At 40.8% G+C, this 24,777-nt stretch overlaps 1 protein-coding gene across 1 annotated transcript in view; it reads left to right on the top strand.

Moving 5' to 3' along the window:
* Nucleotides 1-7,581: 7,581 nt before the first annotated feature.
* DIAPH3 (diaphanous related formin 3) overlaps nt 7,582-24,777 on the top strand; it is a 201,764-nt gene continuing 184,568 nt past the window's right edge. The window contains exon 1 of the mRNA XM_058822083.1: nt 7,582-7,734. Coding sequence (XP_058678066.1) covers nt 7,582-7,734 — 153 coding nt within the window. The remainder of the gene's footprint in view (nt 7,735-24,777) is intronic.

Genomic DNA, 24,777 nt, shown 5'->3' with positions numbered 1-24,777 from the left:
TGGTTGAGAAGGGAGCTGCTGTTTTCTGCCTGTGCTCTGAAGAAGAAGGAGTTATTGCTGTGAGGAGGTGCCCATGAGACCATGAGAAATCACCAAGAAGGTGTGAGAGCTTTGCAATAAGATGACAACAAGCATGATTTTATCTCTGATTTTTTTTTTTAATAAAATGGAATGTTTGCAAAAATTTTACTAGGAGTATAACTATAGAATAGGCAAGGTTTGAACAGATCATTTAATTCTTTAGGCAGCTCTGAAAATCCCACATGAAGTATAAAATTAAGTAACACAGTCTTTATTGTGGCCCATGACACTCAGACCATTTACAATTTATATCACCTGTCAGGCTTGGCCTAGTCACTTCAACTAAAGTTAGAACTGAAGATAATTTGGTCCATAATTAAATTACAAACCTGAACTTTATAATAATGTAGCATGCAACGTATCTTAAATAGTGCCACAAATCACATCTCAAATATCCTCGTAAAGATCCATTTGATGAACTGTTTAATAGACTTCTTTACTGTTTCTTTCCCATCTAGGCAGTATTTTGAAGGAGGTATATTAGATTTCCTCAGCTGAATGAGAGGCTAGCCTAAAATATTTTGTGAGAAATTATTAGCAACTTGTAATCCACAATAAATTGATGAAGAAAACTACTTTCCTACTTCTTATATCCTCATGTTTTACAGGGTGACTTTGAAAGCTTCAAGGAGAGTGGTGCTATTCAGACTACAACTATTTCTGAAAGTCCTTAAATTCTAACTAGAAAAGACAAAAAATGAATCCATTGCATCCTAAATTTTGTTTGAAATTTCAAAAGAGTATGACTGATATATCAATAACAGGACTGTGGCATATGCTGTCCTCAGGAATGCCTTTCTTGTTTGTCCATTCTGGAGTAAAGATGGCTATACCTGCAGACTCTACTAAAACCTGCAGGATCTTGCTTTGTTGTTTTCTTCAGTAAAAACTTTCATCTTATAAAAAAAAGATGTTGTAGTATTTTCAGCACAACTCTCAGTGGAAATTTTATTTAAGCTTGAGTCATTTAATTAGATCTTCCTAGTGGAAAATACTGCCATGCAAAAACCAGGAATAGACCTGAAGTCCTTTGTGCTTCTTTAAAATCCAACTATTTTTATAACTGTTGCAAGATACACATTCCATTGACACTTAGTACTGATACCATCCTGCAAGTGTGGCAGTCCAAGACTCCTAGTGATAAGGATGGCAATCAGGGATATTCTGGTTTCCAAAAGTATTTATTCTGGAAACAGAAATAAATTGCAAGAAATACGACCATAATATGACTTTCCTGAAATACAACCATAATACTTTTTATATAAGGAAGGGAAGAAAAGGGCTGTTTTCTGAAGACTCTAGTTCAGATGTTTTTAAGAAATAAGAAATATATGTGCCAAGATGTCTGATGAGTTCAGCTTTACCAACACTCTGATTGAATTATCTCAAAGATGCTTGTTTTTACAGACTATTTGCCAGGCAAGACAGCATTTTCTTTAATTATCTGTCCTTCCACAAGTCCCCCTCTACTTCTGCCTAAACTATTATACAAATATTAACTAGCACACACTACTTGTCTTCCAGGGTGCCACTGAATTATGGCAAACAATTGTTTAGAGTACTTCTAACTGTACATAGCATGCTGGTCAGTCAAGACAGATGAGAGCAAGAGCAGGGCTTTAAAAGAGATGCATCATAAGACAAGTGCCATCATACGTACTTAAAGCATCACATGAGCTCTTCTTTAATAATAAGATATTTTTTCTCAGGGAATATCAAAGAGAATTACTATTTTTTTAGCACTGTCTTGGTTTAAGACAATTTAAACAAGTGGATTTGCTAAAATGAGTTACCTCCCCTCAGTTTCTACCAATCCCTTTCCACAATAAGGAATGAATATGAGTAGATATAAGTGAAAAAATAACTATTTGCTAACAAGCAAAGCAGCAAGAGGCAATATATAGCAGTGAGTAATCACTAGATAGAAAATTGCTAAATCTCACCAACTCCAGAGGAACAGAGAAATGCCCAAAATGTTCCCAAATCTGCTGACCATGTGTAGGGAGACCAAGGGAGAATGGTGTCAGATCCTTTCCAAGGGTGCCTATGTGACACCCCAGTTACTTAATTCCAGGGTTTAACCAAGATTTTTTTTTGCTCTGGGTAGATACAAAGGAGACAATCCCAACCAGATACTCTTAAAAGGCAAAAAACCCACAAAAGTTGACAGGCAAACCTCATGAAATAAAGTAATATTGGCAAAAGAGTAAATGCAACATAACATTACTTATCACAGAAAAGACTTAGCCCAGAGAAAACATAACACTGAGTGGGTTTAAAGGTTATGGGAGAAAAGAGTTAGAAGAAGAAAGGGAGAAAACCAGAAAGGCAGGAGAGGTATAGAAAAACAGTCATAGCTCCCAACTCATGGGTAGCAGCGGTGTCAAACCCCAAGATGACAGAAGGGCTAAGAGACAACAGGCTCGTCCTGTGGTTGGGCTTTTTAAATCCTGGACCCAGATGGGACCTGCGGGTCTTGGTCACTCAGGGGCTGGGTCAGGCAACACTGGGGCTGCTCCACCGTGCTCTGACTGACACACACTGAGGGGCTGGGGGGTATTGGGGGCACAGCACCCCTCACCATAGCCAGCTCTGACCCACGCCCTACCACACATTCCAAGCCTCCCGAGATGCCCTGAAACAGACTGCTTTTCCAGTCTCTGGCAGGCGGCCACGGGTGACGGTGTGGTCTGGGAAACAAAGGGACAAGGGGGTGGCCAGAAGAGCTCTCCCAGTAAGGTCGGAGCTGGTGCAGGAGCTCTAGTGGCCGGTGAGAGGCGCTGGCGGGCTGGGGTCAGCTCGGGCGGCTCCTCCTGCTGCCCAGGGGTCGGCTGGGGCGGAGCGGAGCGCAGCGCTCTGCGGGCGCCGGCTGCCCCAGCCCAGGAACCCGCTCGCTTGGCGAAATTCACTCGGAAGCTGCTTATGGTGGCGAAATGCAATTTTTTTGAGTAGATACTGTTTCATGCCCAGAAAAACAAACAAAATGCCCAACAGGCAAAAAGCCAACTGCCCAAAACAAGCCCTCTGAAGCAGAGCCCGCACCTGCAGCAGCACTGCCAGGCACAAGCGCAGGCTGGCTCAGGTGCCCCAGCCTTGTAAAGGGACTCGGGGACCGGCACCTCCCAGCTGCCCTGCAATGCCAGATCTTGGAATCTTCTGGGTCTGAGAAAGACAGTAACAAGTTTGGGGCAGAGACAGATATGGAATATAATAACATTCTGTGTTACCCACCACAAGCATTTAGCCTGAACTCAGTTCTCAGAATCTCTTCAAATAGATTCAGATAATCAAATAGATTAACAAACATAAGTTATCCTGATCATGAGCTTAAGCAAAAGAAAAATTCAATCCTTTATGAAGAACGATTAAAACCAAAACGCCTTTTTATCACATTTTAGTAGACTTACAATTCTGTAAGCTTTTGCAACTAAGATCATAACCATAATCATATATCAGAAAATGCCTAATACATTTTTCTCTTGTAAGAACTTAAGGTCAGTGTCGTATTAGTTGGCAAATTCCAGTTCTTTCCTTTTTCTGATTATCATGATCTTCAAGGATAGGTTTAGCTATGGATTTTAATTTTTCCCAGTCTATGCTAGAAACAGAATGTAGAGATGACACATACTACTACAAGGGGCAGTGACAGTGACTAAAGAAGAATCAAATTATGTGCAAAAAAGCCAAAATAATTGTTTGTTTTACAGGAAATAAAACTAAAACCAAATTTTTGTCAATAAAACTTTATTATTTGAACAGAGTATGAATTTTCTCATAGCTGTACCATAAATTTGTTAATTTATTAGTATGATAAACTTACAGCCATGTTCCTTAGTAAACTTAATAGGCTAGACTAGATGAACAATTTGAGATTTTATCTTCCCATTATCCTAATAATGAAATAATATGTTTTGCGAGCCACCCATGCTGTGAAAATTAAGTAAGATCTTATCCACAGGTTACATTTAAGGATATTACATTGCAATAAATTTAAAATACTAATGAGTGTTGTTTCAATATAAAAATACAACTGTTAAAGACTTTCTTAGATAAAACAAGAATCAATTGCCTCTATAAGACATGAGGACAGGCCATGTTTTTCTAAGGTAATTTTTATTGGCCTTGTGAGTTAACAATCACATATGTTTTTGTAAGTCCAGTATTAACTTTTTGAATAAGATGGTTGGAAAGGTATAAGATACATATTCAACTGGTACAACTTAGAAATAGCTATGCAAGTTTGAGAGATTTGGGCAAGAATTGCCTGTTTGGGGGCTTTCCATGGGAGAAAGAAGACATTTTCCTGAAAACACGTTTGCCATTTGCTTGTCTCTGCCAAGCCACAGGAGCTGTGGCTAGGAATGCTTTCCTTGTTAGCATACTTTAATAGAGCAGTAATAAACTTGTAAAAACAACTTGTTGCTTGCTTTGTAAAAAGAATAAAACTGCTGAAAAAATCCTTCATAACTTTTATGTGACAGGTCAAAAGGATGAATCTCACAAAAGAACAGTTAATTGACTGTTTTATCTTCTTCTTATGGGAAAGAACTAGGTGTCTCCAAATGAAATGTGGACAACTGCCTAAACACAGGAAAGGCTGCCTTTGAAATACTTTGTACAGGAATATATTTGGAAAACTGCCTCTCCAGAACAATGAATATTAGGAGAGTATTCTTTTCTTTTTTTTTTTTTTTTTTAAGTCATGAGTCACAGTATATTAAAAAAAAATAAAAGAGAGCTGGAACAGAATGCTAAAAGCCTAAATGAATCCATCAGTCTAAAGGACCACTTCTGCAAATGTGCATGGTTAACTTTATGCGCTTACTTTGTCTCGGACTTTCATATTTGAAAAATTCTCATTCAGAACAAAAATAATGCAAAATAGCCAAGCTATTTGCATGCCCTGGACAATCTTCATGGTATGACTACATAGAATCTCTGCACAATTTTAGTATTAGTGATGCATTTCTTTCTCAGAATTTTTTCCGCAGTCATGATTAATCTTAGTAAACTGAGCTGTTGCAACAGTGTATTTGTTCTGTGAAACACCTAATGAGCACAAGAGGGGCAATATAAAATAATAATAATAGATCAAAAGTACTAACATTTACTTTTGGCTTAGTAAAACCGTCTGATAAATTATTCCCTTCAGTGTTTCTCTGTTATTGCAACACAGTACCTTGGAAGTGATATATTGGCACAAGCCATTGTGTTCTACCACAGTGCAATTAGGAGGTCCATTTAAACAGCTTTATCATATGCACACATAGCTTGATTAATTTTCTAATCAAATGTTCCAGGAAATCATTAACCATGACATTAAACACTGTTCTGCTAATTATACTCTCCACAAAGAATTTCAATATAAATTTACAAAACATCTATAGAAAGGTGCCAAAGAATGAAACAGTTTAACTTATACAAATAATTACAGCATCTACTCTGCGTGGCCGCACAGCTCCTCGCCCTGCAAAGGCAGAGTCTGGGGCTGAATTCTGCTGTGTTTCACCAGAACTCTGTGTACTGGCAGATGTTTCATTTTGTAGGTCACTGCCTGTGTAAGTCATGGTGAAGGACTGAATGACGGAAAAGAAATTGTTCTGTTTAGGAAATACTCTAGCGGTACAAATGCTGAGTATTAGCATTTTCTTAATGATCCCTAACACTGAGATTTGGAAATAGATTTTCTCATACATAAGTCTCCAGTTTGCATCATTATTCTAACTACTCTTAATTTAAAATAAAGATAAATGCAAGGTATTGATTGTAGTAATGAGAATTCAATTGCCTTGTAAACCATATGCAATTTGCTAGTTTACAGCATAATGAAATCTCTATTTATGTATTTCCCCGTAAACCACAGTGTCTTGCAGGTCTTTCAGTGATGGAAAACAACAGATTGCATTAAACAAATGAAGACTGTAGGTACACCTGTTCTTTTGGCCTTGGCAGAACAGTTAGCAGTTCCTCCACACAGACTGTGTCCATCACAAAACAGAAACTCAGCCGGAGGAGGATGATGGAAACACTGCCACTGCTTTGGATAGGGACTGTGTCTCTTCTGTGTCATTCTGCCTTAACCCAATACCTCCAGGCTGGTATAAAAGTAAAATGAGAAGCATTAATAATATATAATATATATAGGTATGTATGTATATCTATTGCTCTCTACAGCTACCAGAGAAGAGGTTCTAATGGAAGTGGGGGCCAGTCTCCACTGTGACTGCAGGGCCAGGACCAGAGGAAATGGCCTAAAACTGACACGGGGGAGATTCAGATCTGTGGAGGGATGGAATGTAGGAGAATAGTGCAGAAGGCAATCTCACCCCTGAGGAGTTGCAGCTGCACTAATCACCAAAGGTTAGGAACAGGCCTGCCCTTGATAGGCCACAGCTGTGTCAAATAAGAAGATGAGTGCTACAAAAGAGTGGGTTAGCTGGGTGAGGAGTGGTTGGAGTTTGTTGACTGTGCTGTGAATGGAGCTGGGGGTTCGTTGGCTGTACTGTCAAGAAGAAGGAGTCAGTGCTGCGAGGAGATGTCCATGAGAAACCGCCAAGTAGGTATGGGACTTCTGCAAGATGATGACAACACAGATCAGGTATTAGAAAATTATTCTCACTGTTCAGATGGGCAAGTGTAGGAATAGGTTGCTTGGGGAGGTGATGGAGTCCCTGTCCCTGGGGGTGTTTTAAGAGGTGGTTTGGATTTTTGGACTGGATGATTGTAAAGGTCTCTTCCAAAGCTGAGTCTAAAATTTTGTATAATAATGTATATTTACATATAAAAGTCAGTGTTCTAATGATATAAAAAGGTTATATAGAAATAGATGAACCACTTTTCACCTGTTAAACAGCGGCTTGAGGTAAGGAATCGGAGTTTTTAACAAAGCCACTTGTTGGCAATCAGCATCCTAGGCCAAAGAGGTGAGGGACCGGCCCAGTGATCAGATCCCGAGCATCCAGGCTGCAGAGAAGACAGGATTTGCACGATGAGGACACAAACTCTCCCCTCCTCCGTGTGTCCGTGCGCGCACCCCGGAGGCGCCGTTACCGCCCCCCGCGGGCCGCTCCCGTTCCCGGCGGGGCGGGGCCCGGCGCGAGCGACTGACTCACCGCGCACGGGCGCGGCTCCCGCCAACCGGGACGCGCCGCCGCGGCCGCGCGGGTGCGGATTGGCCGGGGCGGGCGGGCGGGGGCGGGGCCGGCGGTGGCGGGACGGTTCGGACGGCGCGGACGTTGCCGCGCTCCGCCAGCCGCGGCCGTTGGGAGCGCGCGGCGCGGGCGTGGCGGGATTAGAGCTTCTCCCGGCTAAATCCTGCGCTGCGCTAAGGCCGCGGCTTTAGCGCTCAGCCCCGCTCCTCCCCCCGCGGCGCCCTGCTGGCCGAGCCCAGCTAAGCCGCGCTAATCGCGGGCGCCCAGCTCGGCCGGGGCCGCCGTGCCTGGGCCCGATCGCGGGCGGCGCTCCCCCCTGCCCATGTCCCTTCCTCGCTCGTGCGCGGCCATGGAGCCGCCGCGGCCGCGTTACTGCGCCCCGTCCCCGCCGCCGGGTCGCGGCGGGCGGGAGAACAAGGGGCTCCGTCCCCGGAAGGGCCTGCCGGGCACCGGGAGCGCCGGGGGTCCCGAGGAGGCGGCGGACAGCAGGAAGCCCAAATTCGTAAGTACGAGCCGGTGCCGCGGCGGGGGTGCCCGGGGAGTGGGGCCTGGCGGGCCTGTGCCGAGGGGCCCGGCCGGCCGGGCGGTGACACCCCCGTGTCCGTCCCTCCGGGGCCAGTCACTGCCCGGGGCCGGCCGACACCGGGCCCTGAGTGGGAGTACGTGGCACAGTCAAGTTCAGCTGGGCTTCCAAGGCTGATCCCGCCTCGTCCAGCTCGCCTCTTGCTCGCCCCTGTGAAAGGGTGCAGGAAGTTTTCAGTTCTCTCCCGAGAACCTCATCGCAAAGGTTCATTGCCTTTGCTTGCTGCGTGATAGCCCTGGTTGCGAGGGGAATAGGACAGACTTCCAGCTCTTAAACGGTGTTACTTCTAATAGGACTGTGGAGTTTGATTTTTGTTGTGGTTCTTTGGTGGGTTTTTTGCGTGTTTTTTTTTTTCTTAACCTTGAGTGATATAAACTCTGCAGTGTAAAAGCTGTCTTTGAATTTAAAGGACTTAGTGAAGTTCTCTTCCATAGGCCCACTTTTACAAGCTTTTTGTTAGCACACCAAGAAACTGGGAAACTCAAGGTGGCTTGTCATGAGATAATGTGTCTGCAAGATGTGCTCTAACCAAAGCGTACCCAGAAATAACCAGTTTTTGTTTGGACATGATGAAAATTCCAAGCATTAGAGTTGGGACCAACGTATATTCTACAGGCCTTGTATCCACGCAATCAATTGGGTTGGAAAACACCTCTGAAATCATCAAATCTAATCTGTGACTGACCACCACCATGTCAACTTGACCGTGGCACCAAGTGCTGTGTTGAGTCTTTCCTTAAACACTTTCAGGGATGGTGACTCCACCACCTCCCAGGGCAGCCCATTCCAATGTCTCATCACCCTTTCTGTGAAGAAATTCCTCATTATGTCCAGCCTAAACATCCTGTGGTGTAGTTTGAGACTGTGTCCTGTTATCCTGTCGCTGGTTGCCAGGGAGAAGGGGCTGAACCCATCTGGATACAACCTCCTTTCAGGGAGTATCTGCCGCATGCAGAGGAAATGCACCCTGTGCTCATATTTAGGTGATGCATGTTGATCTTTGTTCAGCTGTCCCTGATCCCACCTGCTCTAAACTGTATTTGTTACATAATTACAAAAGAGATACCATAATGTTTATATTAGACTCTTGATTCTAAGGTGTATTTATGAAATGTTCAGTACTTGAGTGCCTGGCACTTGTGCACAGGTTCAAAAAAGTTAGCCAATAACCAGTATCAAACAAGCTGGCCAGACCTGTTCTGGAGGGTCACAGCATGCTCCTGGAATATTCCTGTTTGCTGCAATCTTTTTGTACTGTGGCTGCAGAGACTGCTGTTTGAACCATGTCCCTGTGCCTTTTTCTGTATGTGAGAATGGGCATCAGTGAAACTGACCAAGAGGTATTTGCTTGGCTTTGTAAGTGGCTGTGTATCTATTCACTGGGGACACGGGTGTTTTAGTCAGGCAGGTGACATGGCCCCTCGCTTGATGAGGCTTTCAAAAGGGCTCATGATTGTTCTTGTATTCTGAGTTAGAAATAGCAGCAAGATATTCTCAACAGGTCAAAACATCAAAAAAGACTTTACTGGCAACCTCAGACAATCAAAGATCTTTGGCAAAAGGTTTAGTGCAACATTCAATCAACATAAAATTCATCTCTAAGTATTAACTTAGCCCATTCGACTTTGCAGACTTTAAGCCCTTTTAAGTTACTCAGAAATTCTAAGAAGTGGGAATTAGAAGAAAAAGGGAGAGGAAGACAAAAATATATAAAAAAGGACGTATAGCTACCAGCTGCTGGGTTCCAGCAGTGCTCAGCTGACAGAAATTCCAAGGGGAGGTAGGGTGAAGACATGTGCTTGCCTTGTGTTCAGCTTTAAATACCCCTTGGCCTTCTGGGGCCCCTCCCCCAGGTGGGACTTCTGTGTGTTTGGCTGCTCAGGAGCTGGGTGAGGGGCTCCAGAGGCCAGGTGTGGAGCATTGCCTCCTCTGTGCCAGGGACTGGCAGCCACTGTGGGGCTGGGGTACTCCAGGAGTGGGGTGTGTGTGCAGAGCAGGGCATCCCTTCACCAAGGCAGGGCCCAACCAGCCCCTTGCCCCACACACACGTACCCCAAAATGTCTCGTGACACCAGATCGCCCTAGTCTCTCAAAATATGCTTTAGTATATGATCTGTGAGGAGAAACCTGTGTGGTCTGGCCACTGTAAAAGATTGGATGGTGTTGTTGCTGTATGAGTTGAGAGTTGGATTATTCCTTTTGTGAGAGTCATGGATTTTGTGTGTTTGTGACTGACAAGCGCTCTGGGTCAAGAGAGTTGAAGTACTACTAGTACTTTAACTGCCAAGTTCTTATGCAGGTATCACAATGGTTTTCATTTTTTCCTATAATTATGTGCTAAAACAGAAGTAGCATGTTGCCATCACATTCAGTTTTGCTAATCATGTGTTAAAATGGCAGTACAATAGTTTATAGGGAGAAGAACGTGGATAGATATGTGATAAAAGCCATTGAGACTTTTCTCTTAGATGAAATCTCATCTTTTCAGTGAAAGCAGGCCTTTTCTCTGGTGCAGGTGAGTTTGTTGGGTATATGTCTAGGACTCCCAGGCTGTGCAAGGGTGATTTTGATAATGTTTCAATATAGGTATCAGCTGACTGTTTTTTTAAGGTCGTGGTGTTGAGGTCACAGCTACAGAAAATAAAGGAGGCTGAATTTGGGGTTCTGACTCAGGTTTATAGGGTATATAATAATTTTGTAGGTAGGTGTGAATTTTGATAATTTTTTTTTGCCTCTTCCTGTTCCCCTGCCCAGTTTCTCTTTAAGCAGGAATAGGTGAGAATGCCCTTAATTCATGGGAATGCTTTGTCAAGCTGCAATTTTCAAAAGCGCCATAGTTCTAATGATAGTCCTATTTTTCATCTTTAAATAATGTCTTAAAGCAAAGATTTTATCCTTGGATGTTGATAGGGACTGCAGAAGTATGGATTGAACATGGATTGTATTCTAGGTGTGCCATAAACTCACTGGCTGACCTTATTGCTCTCTACAACTGCCTGGAAGGAGTCTGTAGTGAGGTGGAGGTCAGCGTCCTCTCCTTAGTAACAAGTGACAGAACAAGAGGAAAGGGCCTCAAGTTGCACCAGAGTAGGTTTAGATTGGGTATTAAGTAAACTTTCTTCACTGAAAGGGTGGTCAGGCACTGGAAGAAGCTGCCCAGAGGGGCAATTGAGTCACCATCTCATAAGATGTTGAAAAGATGTATAGATGTGGCACTTTAGGATGTGGTTTAGTGATGGACTTGGCAGTGTTTGGTTTATGGCTGGGACTTGATGATCTTAGAGGTATTTTCCAACTTGACTTCTTTGCATCTTACTCTTTCTGTAATACATCTTCAATGTAATTTTAATAGTTAAATTAGTTTTGTGTCCGATTGTGTAAAGCCTGGCTCTCATGCCTTTGGGCTGTCTGTAATCCAGTCTTAGATTTAGTTTATGCCCTTTTCTCTGTCTGGGGTATTTAGAGTGCCATACCTCATGTTACCTCAGTTTTATTTTGATCTGTGTACATTTGTCAGATTAAAGTAGCTGTTAGATTTATTGATCTCAAGTAATACAGATTATGTGAATGTAATATTTCTCAGTGTTCAAGGCTTGAAAATAAGTTCCAGGTTGGACCCTTCCAGTCAATGCAACATATTGATCTGTCATAGCAGATATGCTAATCTGGAAAATAATTTGATTCCCTGACAAACCTTGAGGTAAAATTGGATTGCTTATTGACAAAGGTGACATCATTAACATGCATCTCGTCTTTTTTCTCCCTTCTAAAGAAAATTCTTTTTTAAAGTGGGGAAAATACAGTTTTTAAAAACCCACTGCACATGAGGGGTGGAGGGGGGAGAAAGAGGCATTGGAATCAGCCACTCTAACTGTTTAGCCCTGTCAAATGAGGCCTTCATGGACTCTTTTTGAATAAACTTCTCAAAAGAAGTGAATGAGTTTCAAGTCTCAGTTGTCTTGGTTCTTTTGCAGAATAATTTTAGATACTTTTTTTTGGAGGACTGATGGTTCATTTTGAGGCATATACCAGCATGACTTTGTTCAACGGGTCCAAGTTTTTAGAGGAGTGGAACTTCTAAAAGGGTAAAAGAATTTCTGTGGTACTGTGGTATACTTCAGCTTATTGAAAGCTCATCCCTAAACCCCTTGTGGTTTAGGATCTTGTGAAAAGAGGAAATCTACAGAAGGATGGCAGATATTTCACCTGTTCTCTATGTATACATTGATTGAGCAAGAAACTTCTGAAATCTGCTAGGGCAAGGTGGGGCAAAAAGCAATTGTTTGCCACTTGCTCTCCTTGATTTTCGCCCTGCTCCCCCACCTTAGTAATGTTTGAAAAACATTACAGTGCATGCTGTATTACGTGACTTCCAACTGCACTTTACAAATACTACGTATTGCAGACAGTGGTCATCAAGAGATCAACTTCAATTTCTAGCTCAAATTAGAGGTGTTTCTTTTAATTTCAGTCTAGTGTTGACCTGACTTCAGTGCCTTTCAGGTTATGTTTTTGATTAAGTTCTTTATGAAATTTATGAGTCGAGAAGGGTTTGTTTACACCAATCTGTTAAAAATAGACAAATTAACAGTTGCATTTAACAGTGTCTATAAATCAAAGAAAGATGTAGTTAAGAGGAAAAGCACTTCCATTTCTCTGGCATAGAGTAGAAAGGTAAGACCAATCTGTGTCAATATCTTTAATTACAAAGTGACTGAATTATTGCTGCAGTTATGCTGCAGTGTAAGACCTTGAATCTAAATTAGTCTTTTAAAGAAATGATTGCTGAACAGATGTTACCTAAAACACTTTATCGCAGCTTTGTAAAATTGTAAATTCTTCATGCTGTTATTTCTGTTGGCATGAATTAACACTGTGGGTTGTGATACTAAATTTTAGTGCTGTGTTCTAGCACTTTGTTATGTGATCTTACCTGTAAGCACCAATTTTGAGTTTAACTCATCAATGCCTAAAGAATATCACTGTGTAGAACCTGTCATGTTAAGGTAGTTTTGCTCCTGATTGCTTTTCAGACTGCTTTACAAGCAGCAGAGACAGAGTGTGTGATAAAGCCATTATCTAAATGCTGAAGTAGTATATTGGAAATTAAAAGCAAGAAATGGTGTGCAGTTTGTAAATTGCATTTTCAGACTGAGGTAGCAAAATTACTGAGGGAATATTGTTACAAAGGAGATCCTAAAATGATAGCATTTTCTGTAATCATCCAATTAACTTTTCTCTGAATCTACAGGTTTCCTTCAGTCCTTGATTTGGTCTTCTACTTGTGTTTTTGCTGGAGAATATCCTTTGGGGGAAAAAAAACAGCTAGTGTTGAATCTTTTTTTGGTGATAATATTAATGGCAACGCATTCTTGCTCACTTTCGAATTTACAGAGGTGCAGAGGGTTGTGATTATATGAATATCCCTAGTCTTCGTTTGTCATGTTTCAGTGTGCATATTTTGTTGGTCTTTCTGTTATACTGGCAATGCCCATCCCTGCCAGGCATGATCTGAGTTTACGTACCAAACAATCTGTGTTTAAACTATCTGCTTTCATTCAGAAAGTTAGATGTGCAACATGACTTTGTGCTTGTGCCACGGTGAAAAGACCACTTGTGGAGAATATAGATGCTGCTCCTTTTGGTGGAGTGCCAAAACTCTTAGATGATACCAGACTATGCTCAGTATTGTACTAGGTGGGTCTTCACTGGTTCCAGGCCACACTGCCCTGTAGTGCTGGTGGAAAAGCTGAAGACATGGGATCAGAGTCCAATGTGAGATGTCATTATCCTGAATTCTGATCCTGTTTGCTTGAACTGCTTGTACCACACCTAGAGAGAATTTTGTCCATAAATATGCATATGTAAAGGCAGGGAAATAGATGTAATGACACAAAAGATCGGACTAGTACTGTTGATCCAATTAAGTAGGATTTGTCATTGCTTTGCTTCACTGTCTCTACCTGGATTTGACTGGGGTAATTATATAGGCAATCCCTCAAGTTATTACATTCTATCTATAAATTATCTATCTATGTATTACATTCTATCTATATATATATATACTATGAACTTCAAGTGTGTACTGCTGTTTGGATGTGCAATATAAGATCATAATCATTTTGTGTATTGATACCTGGGCAACAAGGTAATGTTACTCAATCACCCTCCCTGGTTCGCCCCTCCTCCCTTCCTTGCTTTTGATGCCGAGGCAAGGAGATAATGCTGGAGCTGTGCAAAAAGCTGTAGCTATGCGGAAAGTAGTAGTTACTTTGTAACAGGGTGTGTGAACGAAGCATTTTTTAGGAATCAGCAGATTTAGCAGAACAAGCTAACTGCAAAAAGCTAACCACTGTCTGTTTGAGCAGACAAGCTTATAGAGCATGTGCAGAGACAGAGGTGAAAAGTTCACACCCGAGGAAGACTTCTGAGCCTTCGTCCAAAACGACCACCAGGAGGCTGATGACCACCTTGTTCAGAAACCACGTATGTGCTACAAGAGCTTATGTAATCATTAGAAAATATGGAATTAGAAATTAGAATATGATAATTAGAATATATGTAATTAGAAAATATGTTACAATGTGGAGGTTAGGAAAGTATAATATGCGCATTAAGTAGAAAAAGTATAAAAGCTTATACTGTGCGAAGAATGGAAGAGTGAGTTTGTGGTGGAGCTATCCCTCACCACTCACTCCTGGCGCTGAATAAAAAAATACCTGCTCCATAGGCCTTATTCTGTGGAGTACAGTTTTCTTGCCCAGTTTTCAGGCATAAGTATGACAATAAGATTCTTTACTGTGGATGTATATGAAGCTTAATAGTGTTTGGCTTCCTTTGGCTGGGTGGTGTGAAGGTTGCCTCACACCTGTCTTCATCATGTGTGACTTTTTCAAGAGGCACAGTACTCTTTCTGTCTCCGGAGCAGTCATCTTGTTGCTGGGCTTGTGTTGTGAAACTCAGCCCTTGTATCCTGCTGTACCTTTCAGCTTCTGTTTAAGACTCTCACTATCTTTGGAGTTTTGCCAGCTCATCAAGAACACGGTATCACGTGCTGCATGTGTGTGTATATCCTCTGTTTTATGACAGTGGTTATTTAACAGTATGCCTGAGGGCTACTCATAAGGCATACTCCCATAAGGGCTAATTCTGTCAGATTGCTTGCTTTCTTCAAAAATGATATACCGGTGCATTTCTTTCTCATTGGACTTAGCTTCAAGAGAACTGCTTCTACTCAATTGCAAAACAAAATGACCTCTTCCTCTATGTTCTAGACTAAAAACTAAGGTACACTGAGGAGTGCAATTTTAAAATTTAGTTTATAAAAGTGTTTGTATATCTGAAGACTAAGGAATGGTGTTACTTATGCTTTTCTAACTGTAGGTGCAGCTGACAAATCTCTCCTTCTGAACTGTCCTATGTAACTCTTTAATCTCTTAGTGCTTTTGTATATCTCTGACTAGAAAACACAATGTCAGCATATTTAAAATATTGATAATTTGTGTTTCTGTTTTATATATCTACTTTCTACATGATAAACAGTCTGGAGGAGCACTTGTACATAGCTTCTATGCCTTCAAATCAATAATTTTGTTATTGTGGAGTAGTTCATGGAAGGCTCAGAATAGCATAGAAATATTTTCATCCATTGTAGCATCGAAGCAGTATTCTGTAAAATTACTTAATGTTTTTAGCAGTGACTGAATATTATAGGAATATTACTTAAGTCATATTTATTTACTTGCAGGCCTGTGTTTAAGGCAACCTGTTCACTTGAGCAGAATGTCTTTTGTGAGCTGATATATCTGAGCCTGAAAATAGAAATATGTCCCTGTGGTAATAAAGCACTCCAGCCTCTACCTGGTATTTACCTGACTCCTAGTCTAGTTATTTGTACCCTTACTAGAAATATGTTTGCTTTGGCTGTCAAGAGTAAAAATATGCTCTTGTTCTTGAGCCACAGCACTCCTCTATATGCAATGCCATTAAAAGATCCAGTGTGGTGTGTTTCTTTGTTGTGGTTTTTGTTGTTAAGACCACATGCAATGTTCCACGTATCTGTATCCTTGAATGCTGTAGGAGACCAGTGAAGCTGTCAATTGATTTTACCTTTCACAGCCTTCTCAGTAGAGAAGGACTTGGTGAGGGAGTGGGGAAAAAGAGATCCCCAGTTCTGTTTTAACCAGCCCCTCTGACTGAGAAGCATTATAACATAAAGCTTACTAAATGAGTATTTAGAGATGTCTTACAGCAAGTCATTCAGCCTTTTGAATTCTGCAAGAGCTGAACATTAGGGTGTAGTTTGCATGGCATTTCTTCTCCTCTATAAAGTCTCTAAATACATCACCAGTGTTGATATTTGATGCTGGTTAAGTAGATTCTTACTTAAGGACCTACTTTTTGCACTTGCCTTCAAACTAGGCTCCACAACTTTTTATGAAAGAAATGCTAATATTTTCAGACTTCTGTACTCTAGGTATTCAGTAAGATGAAGACTTTGAGAGGAGGCTCATATCTGTATGTTGAATTTGTTATACTGTTTTGGTGCCCTTACTTGTTTGTGTGGTAGTCTTTTTTCACTAATTACTCAGATGATTTGGGTCAGTGAGGTGTTCTGATATACAAAATGGGAAGATTTTCACTCGTTACCATATTAAATTACACTGCTGAATTTCATTACTTAAATGAAAAATAAAATACTGGCTTGAACTATCCCACTAACTTCTGTCTTTTTCAAAGAACAAAACCTGAATCTGAAATTGCCTGGTTACCTGCAAGATGATGGTGTCTTGTATGGAGCAATTTCAAAACATCTAACATCTGTTCTTAAGTGGAAATGAACCTGATGTTGTTGCTTTCCTGTGTACATGGGTTTGACGTGAATCTTGAATTTCCACTCAAAGCATAGAATGCAGGTGGTTTTCATTCTAAGCAGATTATGTAATCTCCTGCCATGCTAGAGGAGCTCCACGATGGTATTTGTGCATTGCTTAAGGCTTAGTGATTTAAGTCATCTGTATGAAAAAGGAATAAATTTTCATGTTCTTGTCTACCTAGTTGCACTGTCAGACCATATGTTAGTGTTTTCTCTTGCAGTTTTGCTCACTTAAGGATAGAAGTATTATACCAAACCTTGGTAAATGAAGAGTCATGAGCTTTTGCAAATGACACCAGTTAACACTTTTACTGTCTTTGCAGATAATTAGCAGAATGGGAAAAACAAGTGATTAAACCCCAGTTCTATAGCAGTGTGTGATGCAAAAGTCTGATCTACCCCTGTGGCAGGAGAGCACCAGGGAGAAGACTGAGATACAGATCTTCAGTCTCCTGGTTGGATTGGAATAGTTTATTTCATTTATTTCAAATCCTCACTTATTAGAACATGGAATGGAATTATCATAAAGGTCCAGTAGTGACCTAGCACCTTTTTAAGCAATTATTTTGTTTGTAGAACATAGTGTGTCACTGAATGTTGTGTTTCTTTGCACCTTGTCTTTTATTTTTAACTCCATAACCATTTATCAGACACTTCTTCCTCAGTTTCTTGACACTTTTCAGACTAGACCTATTGTGTGATAATATTTGACTTAACACATATTGTTCTTTAATTCTGAGGGATGAGCCAGAGAAGATATCAGAAGTAATGGTCACAATCATAGAACCGTTAAAGTTGAAAGCCTCTGAGATCATCATCATTAACCTAGCACCACTACTTTTGCTGCCAAACTCAAGTGTTACGTCTCTGTCTGCCTTTTGACCACTTCCAGGGATGTTAATTCCACATTTCCCTGGGCAGCCTGCTCCAATGCCTGACTACCTTTTCAGTGAATAATTTTTTCCTAATATCTAAGCTAACCTCCAGTGGTTTAACTTGACGCCATTTTCTCTTGTTCTATTGCATGTTAACTGAGGGAAGAGACTGACCCTTACCTTGCTAAAACCTCCTTTCAGGTTGTAGTCAATTGTTGTTGTCTTGGTGAAGAGTTTCCAAATCTGTTAATTAGGATATAGTTGTTGACAGTTGCTGTAGCTGTGGCCAAGCTGTGTACACTAGGCAGAGAGGGGAATCTAAGAGAAGGGTAAGAGTCTACCTCAGTAAGTCTCTGACTTCACATTCTTGACATTTTCCTGCTTAGTCTGTTCTCAGCCTCCTCATAAAAGTGATACATGGGATCCCTGCAATACTGACTCATCCGTTGCCAATGTTCTGCTCTTTGGTTTTGTGCAAGAGCTGTACATCCTGACACTTGCTGTGTTTGTAAATATGCAGTGGAGAGCAAAAATTGGTTCAGAAACTACTGTTTTAAGTGATCTATAGATTTTTTTGGATGCTGCTATTATTAAATGCTTAGTTCAGTTTCTGCTCACAAGTTCGTGTTCTGCTCGCATTGCTCACATTACACAGAGGCTTTACTTGAGACTTTTCAACAATGTGAGTAGTTTGAGTGTTGCAGCTTGATGGATAGTTTTGAACTCTTGAGGAGCTCTGTGTTCTTCTATTGAGTTTGAAATCTCTGGATGATTTGTTGTCAGCCATCTTGAGAAGATGCATGTCTTGTATCTGAATTTTGAATGTGCAGGTCGTCTGTATATTTAGCTATAAAGCATAATTTAGTTATGAAATATCATCAAACATAACTTCTTTCAAGCTGTGTTTGGTTCACAGTCTTTTGATATTCTGTTGGAGGATCAAATGGAAGATTTTTAAAATCTGTATAACTTGCTGTGCATTGTAAACCAGCAAGGTACAACTTGCCAAGAAACTTGGTTAATTTCAGGCGTCAGGATTCAACACTATTTAACTTGCATGTGATTTTGAATTAAAGTAACTATAAGCTTATTTTTTTTTTTACTGAACAATTTTGACATGACTGCTTTCCTGTTTGATTTACAGCACTTAAATATCAAGACACTGACAGATGATGTGGTAAGACAACTTCAGTTTTGCTTTGGCTGGGCTAAGCAAATAACCTTACTGCTAATGCAATAAAAATAACCTTACTAATACAGGAAACTATCTTAACTTTGAGGATAATTTAGTTAATTGGCAAAGTCTCACTGCACTGGTAATTAGCTGTAACATAATCAGTATGAGTAGCAAAAATGTATGGATGGCTTTGAAGTATGCTCTAATCACAGCTAAATGAGCCTGACACAGGTAATTGTGCCAATCTACATGCAGTATAGTTAAGATATCTGTGATTGCATGTGTAATATCAAAGTTACTTAGGCTGCATGGCTAGCTTAAAATAACATGTTTAACAAAGTAACATTTGCTTGTGAAACTCATTATTGCTTGCTCAAACCACTTTAAGTATATTCAGTGTCATGTTTAATGCTGTTTCTCAAATTTGATCAGAGATGAGTTCTGTATCTAACCACAAACCAGATTTTTTTCTTGCTCTTGAAGTTACCTATTTCACTTCCTGTACTATTCTTTTGTGCATAATATTTTTTTCTTAAAATACATAATTTTACAGAGCCTTTGAATTTGCCTAGGAAGTAATGTTTTGTCATCACCTGAAGATCAGCTGTTATGACTTCAGTGCTATACAGAGTTCTTGCTAAAGTACTTCTGTGTGTAGCTAGGAGCTGAAGTGCAGAGGGATTTATGTCTGTCAGTCTTAGTTTTACTTAAATCATCTGTTTCTATTTCTTTAGCAGAATTTCATTGGATGGAAATCATGATTAAGAAAATTTGAGTTTGACTGGCTGATAATACAAGTTTGATTGTATAAACTTGTGTTTATCTTGGAAGGCTAAGAAAATACTATCAGCTTTCTGAAAGTAAAAGTATTTTTTGGTAACTAGAAAACAAGTTTTGAATAGTGTAATGTAAGTGTTGTAGTCGGGATACATGAGATCTTACTGTTTGTTTTTGTGAGGTGCATTTTCTTCCTTTTAAAGAGGCTAGACTGCTGCATTTTTTGCATTTTACACAGCTTATTGGACTCGTCCAGCTTGTAATCGTAGCCTCAAAAAATTGGCAGGTTTATTGTTCATTTTGGGAATAAGAACAAAAAGTCTGCCATTCCTGTAGTAACCAAACTTTTCCCCAACTCCATAAATTTCTCAGAGCATGAAAAAGGCCCCTTCACAGAGTAATGAAATCTCATTTGCAGGGTAGTACCAAATTGTTCATATGAATATATATTTTTGAAAAGGGGAATGACAGCTATTTAGTAAAAGGCTAACAGTGAAATAAATTACAGCGCCACAACATTTGAGAACTTTTAAATACACGTAAGGGGGGATATTCTGTTTACTTGCAGCATCATCCTGGAATGAGGGTACGCTTTCAAATGGACACTTTTTATTCCTCTATTTCACTTTTCTGTTGGTTTAATCTTTCTGTGTGTGATTCTGGGACAAGAACAAAATTAGTAGTAAGAGAAGGTAAAGAAATTGAAGGTTTAAGATAACTTGATTTTGTAGCTTTCAATGAAATAATAGATTTCCTTTCATCTCATGGGCAAGTAAGTTAACTTGCATGTTAACTTACTGCTTCATTATGCTTTATGAAATATTTATATTTCTGAACCCATTTCTTACAAATACAGTCGTATTTGTAAGTCGGTTAGTGACCAGGAACTTCTTTTGTTTTTAAATTGACGTGTGTTAGCAGCATGTTGAGAATCTAAAAATGCAGGCTGTTTTTCAATATCTAAATTGGATTATTTGTGAGATGCTGATGAATTGTCTACTTTTAGTGATAAATCCTCATTAAGTTCAAAAACCTTGGTTTTTACACATGTGCTTCTTTTAGCTTGATTGTTTGCTATCTGAAAAGATGGCAATTGCATTCTTGCTCCACAGAGGAATGGAAAGCAGGTAGCTGAGATATCAAATTATCTCTCTCAAGTGCTCCATATTCCAACAATCACAGAATCATCAATGTTTGAAGATACCTTCAAGATCATGTAGTTCTACTGTCAACATAGCACCACCATAATCACCCCTAAACTATATCAAGTGCCACCTCCAGATGTCTTGTGAGCAGTTCCAGAGATGGTTATTCCATCATGCTCCTGGGCAACTCATTCCAATGCCTAACCACTCTACCAGTAATTTTTTTTCCCTAATGCCCAATCTGAACCTCCCTGGATGCAACTCAAAGCCATTTCCTCCCATCCTTTCACTTGAGATGGTGGAAGAGGCCACGTCCCACCTTGCTAAGACCTTCTTTCAGGTATTTGTACAGAGCAGTGGGATCCCCCTTGAACTTCTACTCCAACATAAACATCCCCAGCTCCCTCAGCTGCTCCTCATAGGACTTACTTTCTAGACCCTTCTTTCACCAGCTGCATTGCCCTTTTCTGGACACACTCCAGCACCTCAATGCGTTTTTTGTAGTGAGGGGCCCAAAGCTGAACACAGGATTTGAAGGAAGCCTCACCAGAGCATCACCGGTGAGATGGTCACTGCCCTGGTCCTGCTGGCCACACTATTTCTGATACAGGCCAGGATGCCATTTGCCTTCTTGGCTACCTAGGCACATGCTGGCTCATGTTCAGCCACTGTCAACCAGCACCTCCAGGTCCTTTTCTGCTCAGCCATGTTCCAGCCACTCTGACCTCAACCTGTAGCTCTGCAAGGGGCTTTGTGTGACACAGATTCAGGATCTGTCACTTGGATTTATTTGAACATCAGGCTGCTGTCCGCAGTCCATTGATCCAACCTGTCCAGATTCCTCTTCAGAGCCTTCCTGCCACCAAGAGATGTGGTGTCATCTGCACACTAACTGAGAGAGCACTTAACCCCTTAGTCCAGATCACCGATGAAGATATTTAACAGGACTGGCCCCAATACTGAGCCTTGGGGAACCTCACTTGTGACCAGATACCAGCTTGGTGTGGCATCATTCACTACCACTCCCTGGATTCAGCCATCCAAACAGTTTTTCACCCAGCAAAGAACGTACCTGTCCAAGCCACGAGCAGCCAGTTTCTCCATGAGAGTGCTGTGGGAAATGGTGTGAAATGCCTCAGTGAAGTCTAGGGAAGCACCATCCACAGCCTTTTCCTTATCCACTGACTAGGTCAAATGATTATAGAAGGAGATCAGGTTGGTCAAGCAGGACCTGCCTTTCCCAAACCCATGCTGGCTGGGCCTGATGTCCTAATTGTCCTGTACATTCTGTATACTGACACTCAGGATGATCTGTTTCAAGACTTCCCCTGGTACTTAGGTTAGTTTGACAGGCCTGTGGTTCCTTGGATCATCTTTCCAACGCTTCTTTTAGGTGGCCTTTATGTTTGCTAATTTACAGTCAACTGGAAGTTCTCCAGATAATCAGGACTGCTGGTAAATGTTTGAAAGTAGATTGGTGAGCTCTTTTACCAGCTCCCTCATTATTCCCTGGTACATCCTATCCAGGCTCATAGACTTGTGGGTGTTTAACTTGCATAGCAGATCACTATCCATTTCCTCCTGGATTATGGGGGCTTCACTTGGCTTCCTATCCCTAACTTTCATCTCTGGGAGTTGGGTTTGCTGAGCACAACTGGTTTTGGTATTAAAGACTGAGGTGAAGAAGGCATTAAATACCTCAGCCTTTTTGTCATCCTTGGACACTACACTACCATATGCAAGCAGCAAAGAATGGAGACTCTCCATAGCTGTATTTGCTGTTAATGTATTCATTGAAACTTTTGTTGTCTGTAACAACGGTGACCAGGTTCCAGTTTGGCTTTGATTCTTCTACTTTTTCACCTAACATAACCTTAAAACATCCTTGTAGTCCCCCCAAGTTATCTGACCTTCCTTCCAGAAGTGATACACTTGTTTTTCCTTTTTCTTCCCCTGAGCCTTTCAGCCTGAAGTTCTCTGTTTAGTTAGGCTTGTCTTTTTCTCCACTGGATTTTCTTATGGCATATGGGGACTGCCTGCTTCTGTATCTTTAAAATTTTCCTTATTAAAGTATCTTCAGCCTTCCTGGACTACTTTACTCTTCAGCATCGATTCCAAGGGGCTTTGTCAGTCCATGTCCTAAAAAGGCCCAAATCTGCCTGCCTGAAACCCAAGTAGCAATTCTTCTGGTGCCCATCCTTACTTTATTCAGAATTAAGAACTTTATCAATGTTGTACTCACTGTGCCAAAAATGGCCACCTTGCACCCCATATCACCCACTAGTCCTTCTCTGCTCACAAAGATGTATTGGGACAGCTCCCTCGGTAGGTTGGGAGGGGATTCACCTGGCACCCCAAGCAGGGACCTACATCCATTCTCCCTGTCTCTTAGGTCCCCTCCTGCCTATTGGGGGTGAGGATCTTCCACTTCCTGAGATGCAGTTTGCTGGCATGCCTGTCTCAGTGTTGGCAGAGAGAGAGAGAGACAGTAAGAGTCAGAAAGGTTAAAAAACCTCCATATTAACAGAATTTTATTAAAAGGTATCTTATGTAGACAAAAAAGAAAAACATACTGAAATTCCTTAGAGCATCAAATTATACTGTTTTCATAGCAACTGCTTTAAATATTAGAAAGGCTGTATAATTTTCAGTATATAGAGAAATAAGATTCAGAGTGAAATATTGTCTACGCATTTAGGATGTGATTGTGCACAAGTCTAAATTCTATAAATTTAAGATTGGTAAAATAATCTCTGATATTGAGTTTATTAGGAATAAGAAGTCATTTTATCAAAGGGATTCTTCTGTGTATCTTGGTTTATGCAAGTCTTGCTCTTCCTAAAATCTCTACTGCTGGCTGTGGAATTTCTCACATACTAAGAAGTTAATCTTGTAGAGCAATTTGGCTGTCAAAGAAACAATATACTTTTTTAATCTTCTGGAGCTTCAAGGAGGAAAAATATGTTAAGAGGTCTTTGACTTAGAGTCATTGGAAGTAACTTCTTTGATCTTTTGAGAAGTATTTCTGCTGGTAAGTGGGTTACTTTAAGTTCCAAAGATACTGAAATAAATTGTTGCAACCCAGTTCATCCTGTTGGTTGCCTATCCAGTAGGAATAATAATTATTTCAAGTCAAGACACAGGATTTGTTCCACTTTGTATTCTCCTTTTGTTCCTTCCTATGTTGTTAATGTTCCCCTAAGCTTTTGTTATCTGTCAGCATCAGGGTTTTACAGCGGACTTTCATGACTGAGCTGTTGGCTTCTGTGACTAAAATGACTGGCAAAATGTCTGCGAGACTGAGTTATTCTGTAGTGCTTGAGCAAATTTTTCAGATGTGAAAATGTGTTTACTGAGTATATAAATAGCAAGCAGTCAAAAATGTGAACTTGAAAATAAAGGGTGGCAGTATGTTTTGTCCTACATATCTGTAAGGCAGAGTGAGAGGAACACCCGGTAAAAGAGCAAAAGCTATAAGCAACACTCCTGGCTTTATGCTTTCACTCAGGAAAGGGATATTTTGTACCTGTAGATATTTTATATCAGAACTCTTCTAAAAGACTGAACTTAGTGATCGCCATCAGTGTTTTAATGGTCCATGTATATATGAATATATTTTTTATATATATGTGAATGTGTGTGTCTCTTCATGAGAATGCGAGTGAAAGAAAGAAGGTTCTTCAATGCTTCTAGTAAGGTATTTTAGGTTAAACCATAATAATTCTGTAATGCTCTGTCTTCATAATTAGGTATCAGAAGTTGCGTCCTCAGAAAGACAACCTATGGGGAAGATACCTGTGTCAGGGACCAAAGACGAGTCTAAGGCCTAATGTATTTGGTCTGTGCACATCAACAAGATAATGTAGAAGAACAACTTATTGTTAGTTGGCAGGACTAACCTTCAGAAATGAAACTATGTATCAGGTGGAATTCATCCTGTGAAAGGGGAATGATAAAGCTGTTGTTGGCATGGAGATGTGATCATGGGCCCTTGTGACCTCATCTCATGCACTGGGCCCCATGTGTGACGATGTTGAAACTGGCCACTCCTGAGGGGGAGATGTAAGGGTGGAGGAGAGAGGATGACATGATGCACACGCTGAAGGTGTGTCG

Source organism: Ammospiza caudacuta, chromosome 2 (assembly GCF_027887145.1).
Source record: "Ammospiza caudacuta isolate bAmmCau1 chromosome 2, bAmmCau1.pri, whole genome shotgun sequence".
Lineage (NCBI taxonomy): Eukaryota > Metazoa > Chordata > Aves > Passeriformes > Passerellidae > Ammospiza > Ammospiza caudacuta.
The sequence above is the reverse complement of the archived record's forward strand: the minus strand, read 5'-3'. Positions and strand labels throughout refer to the sequence as shown.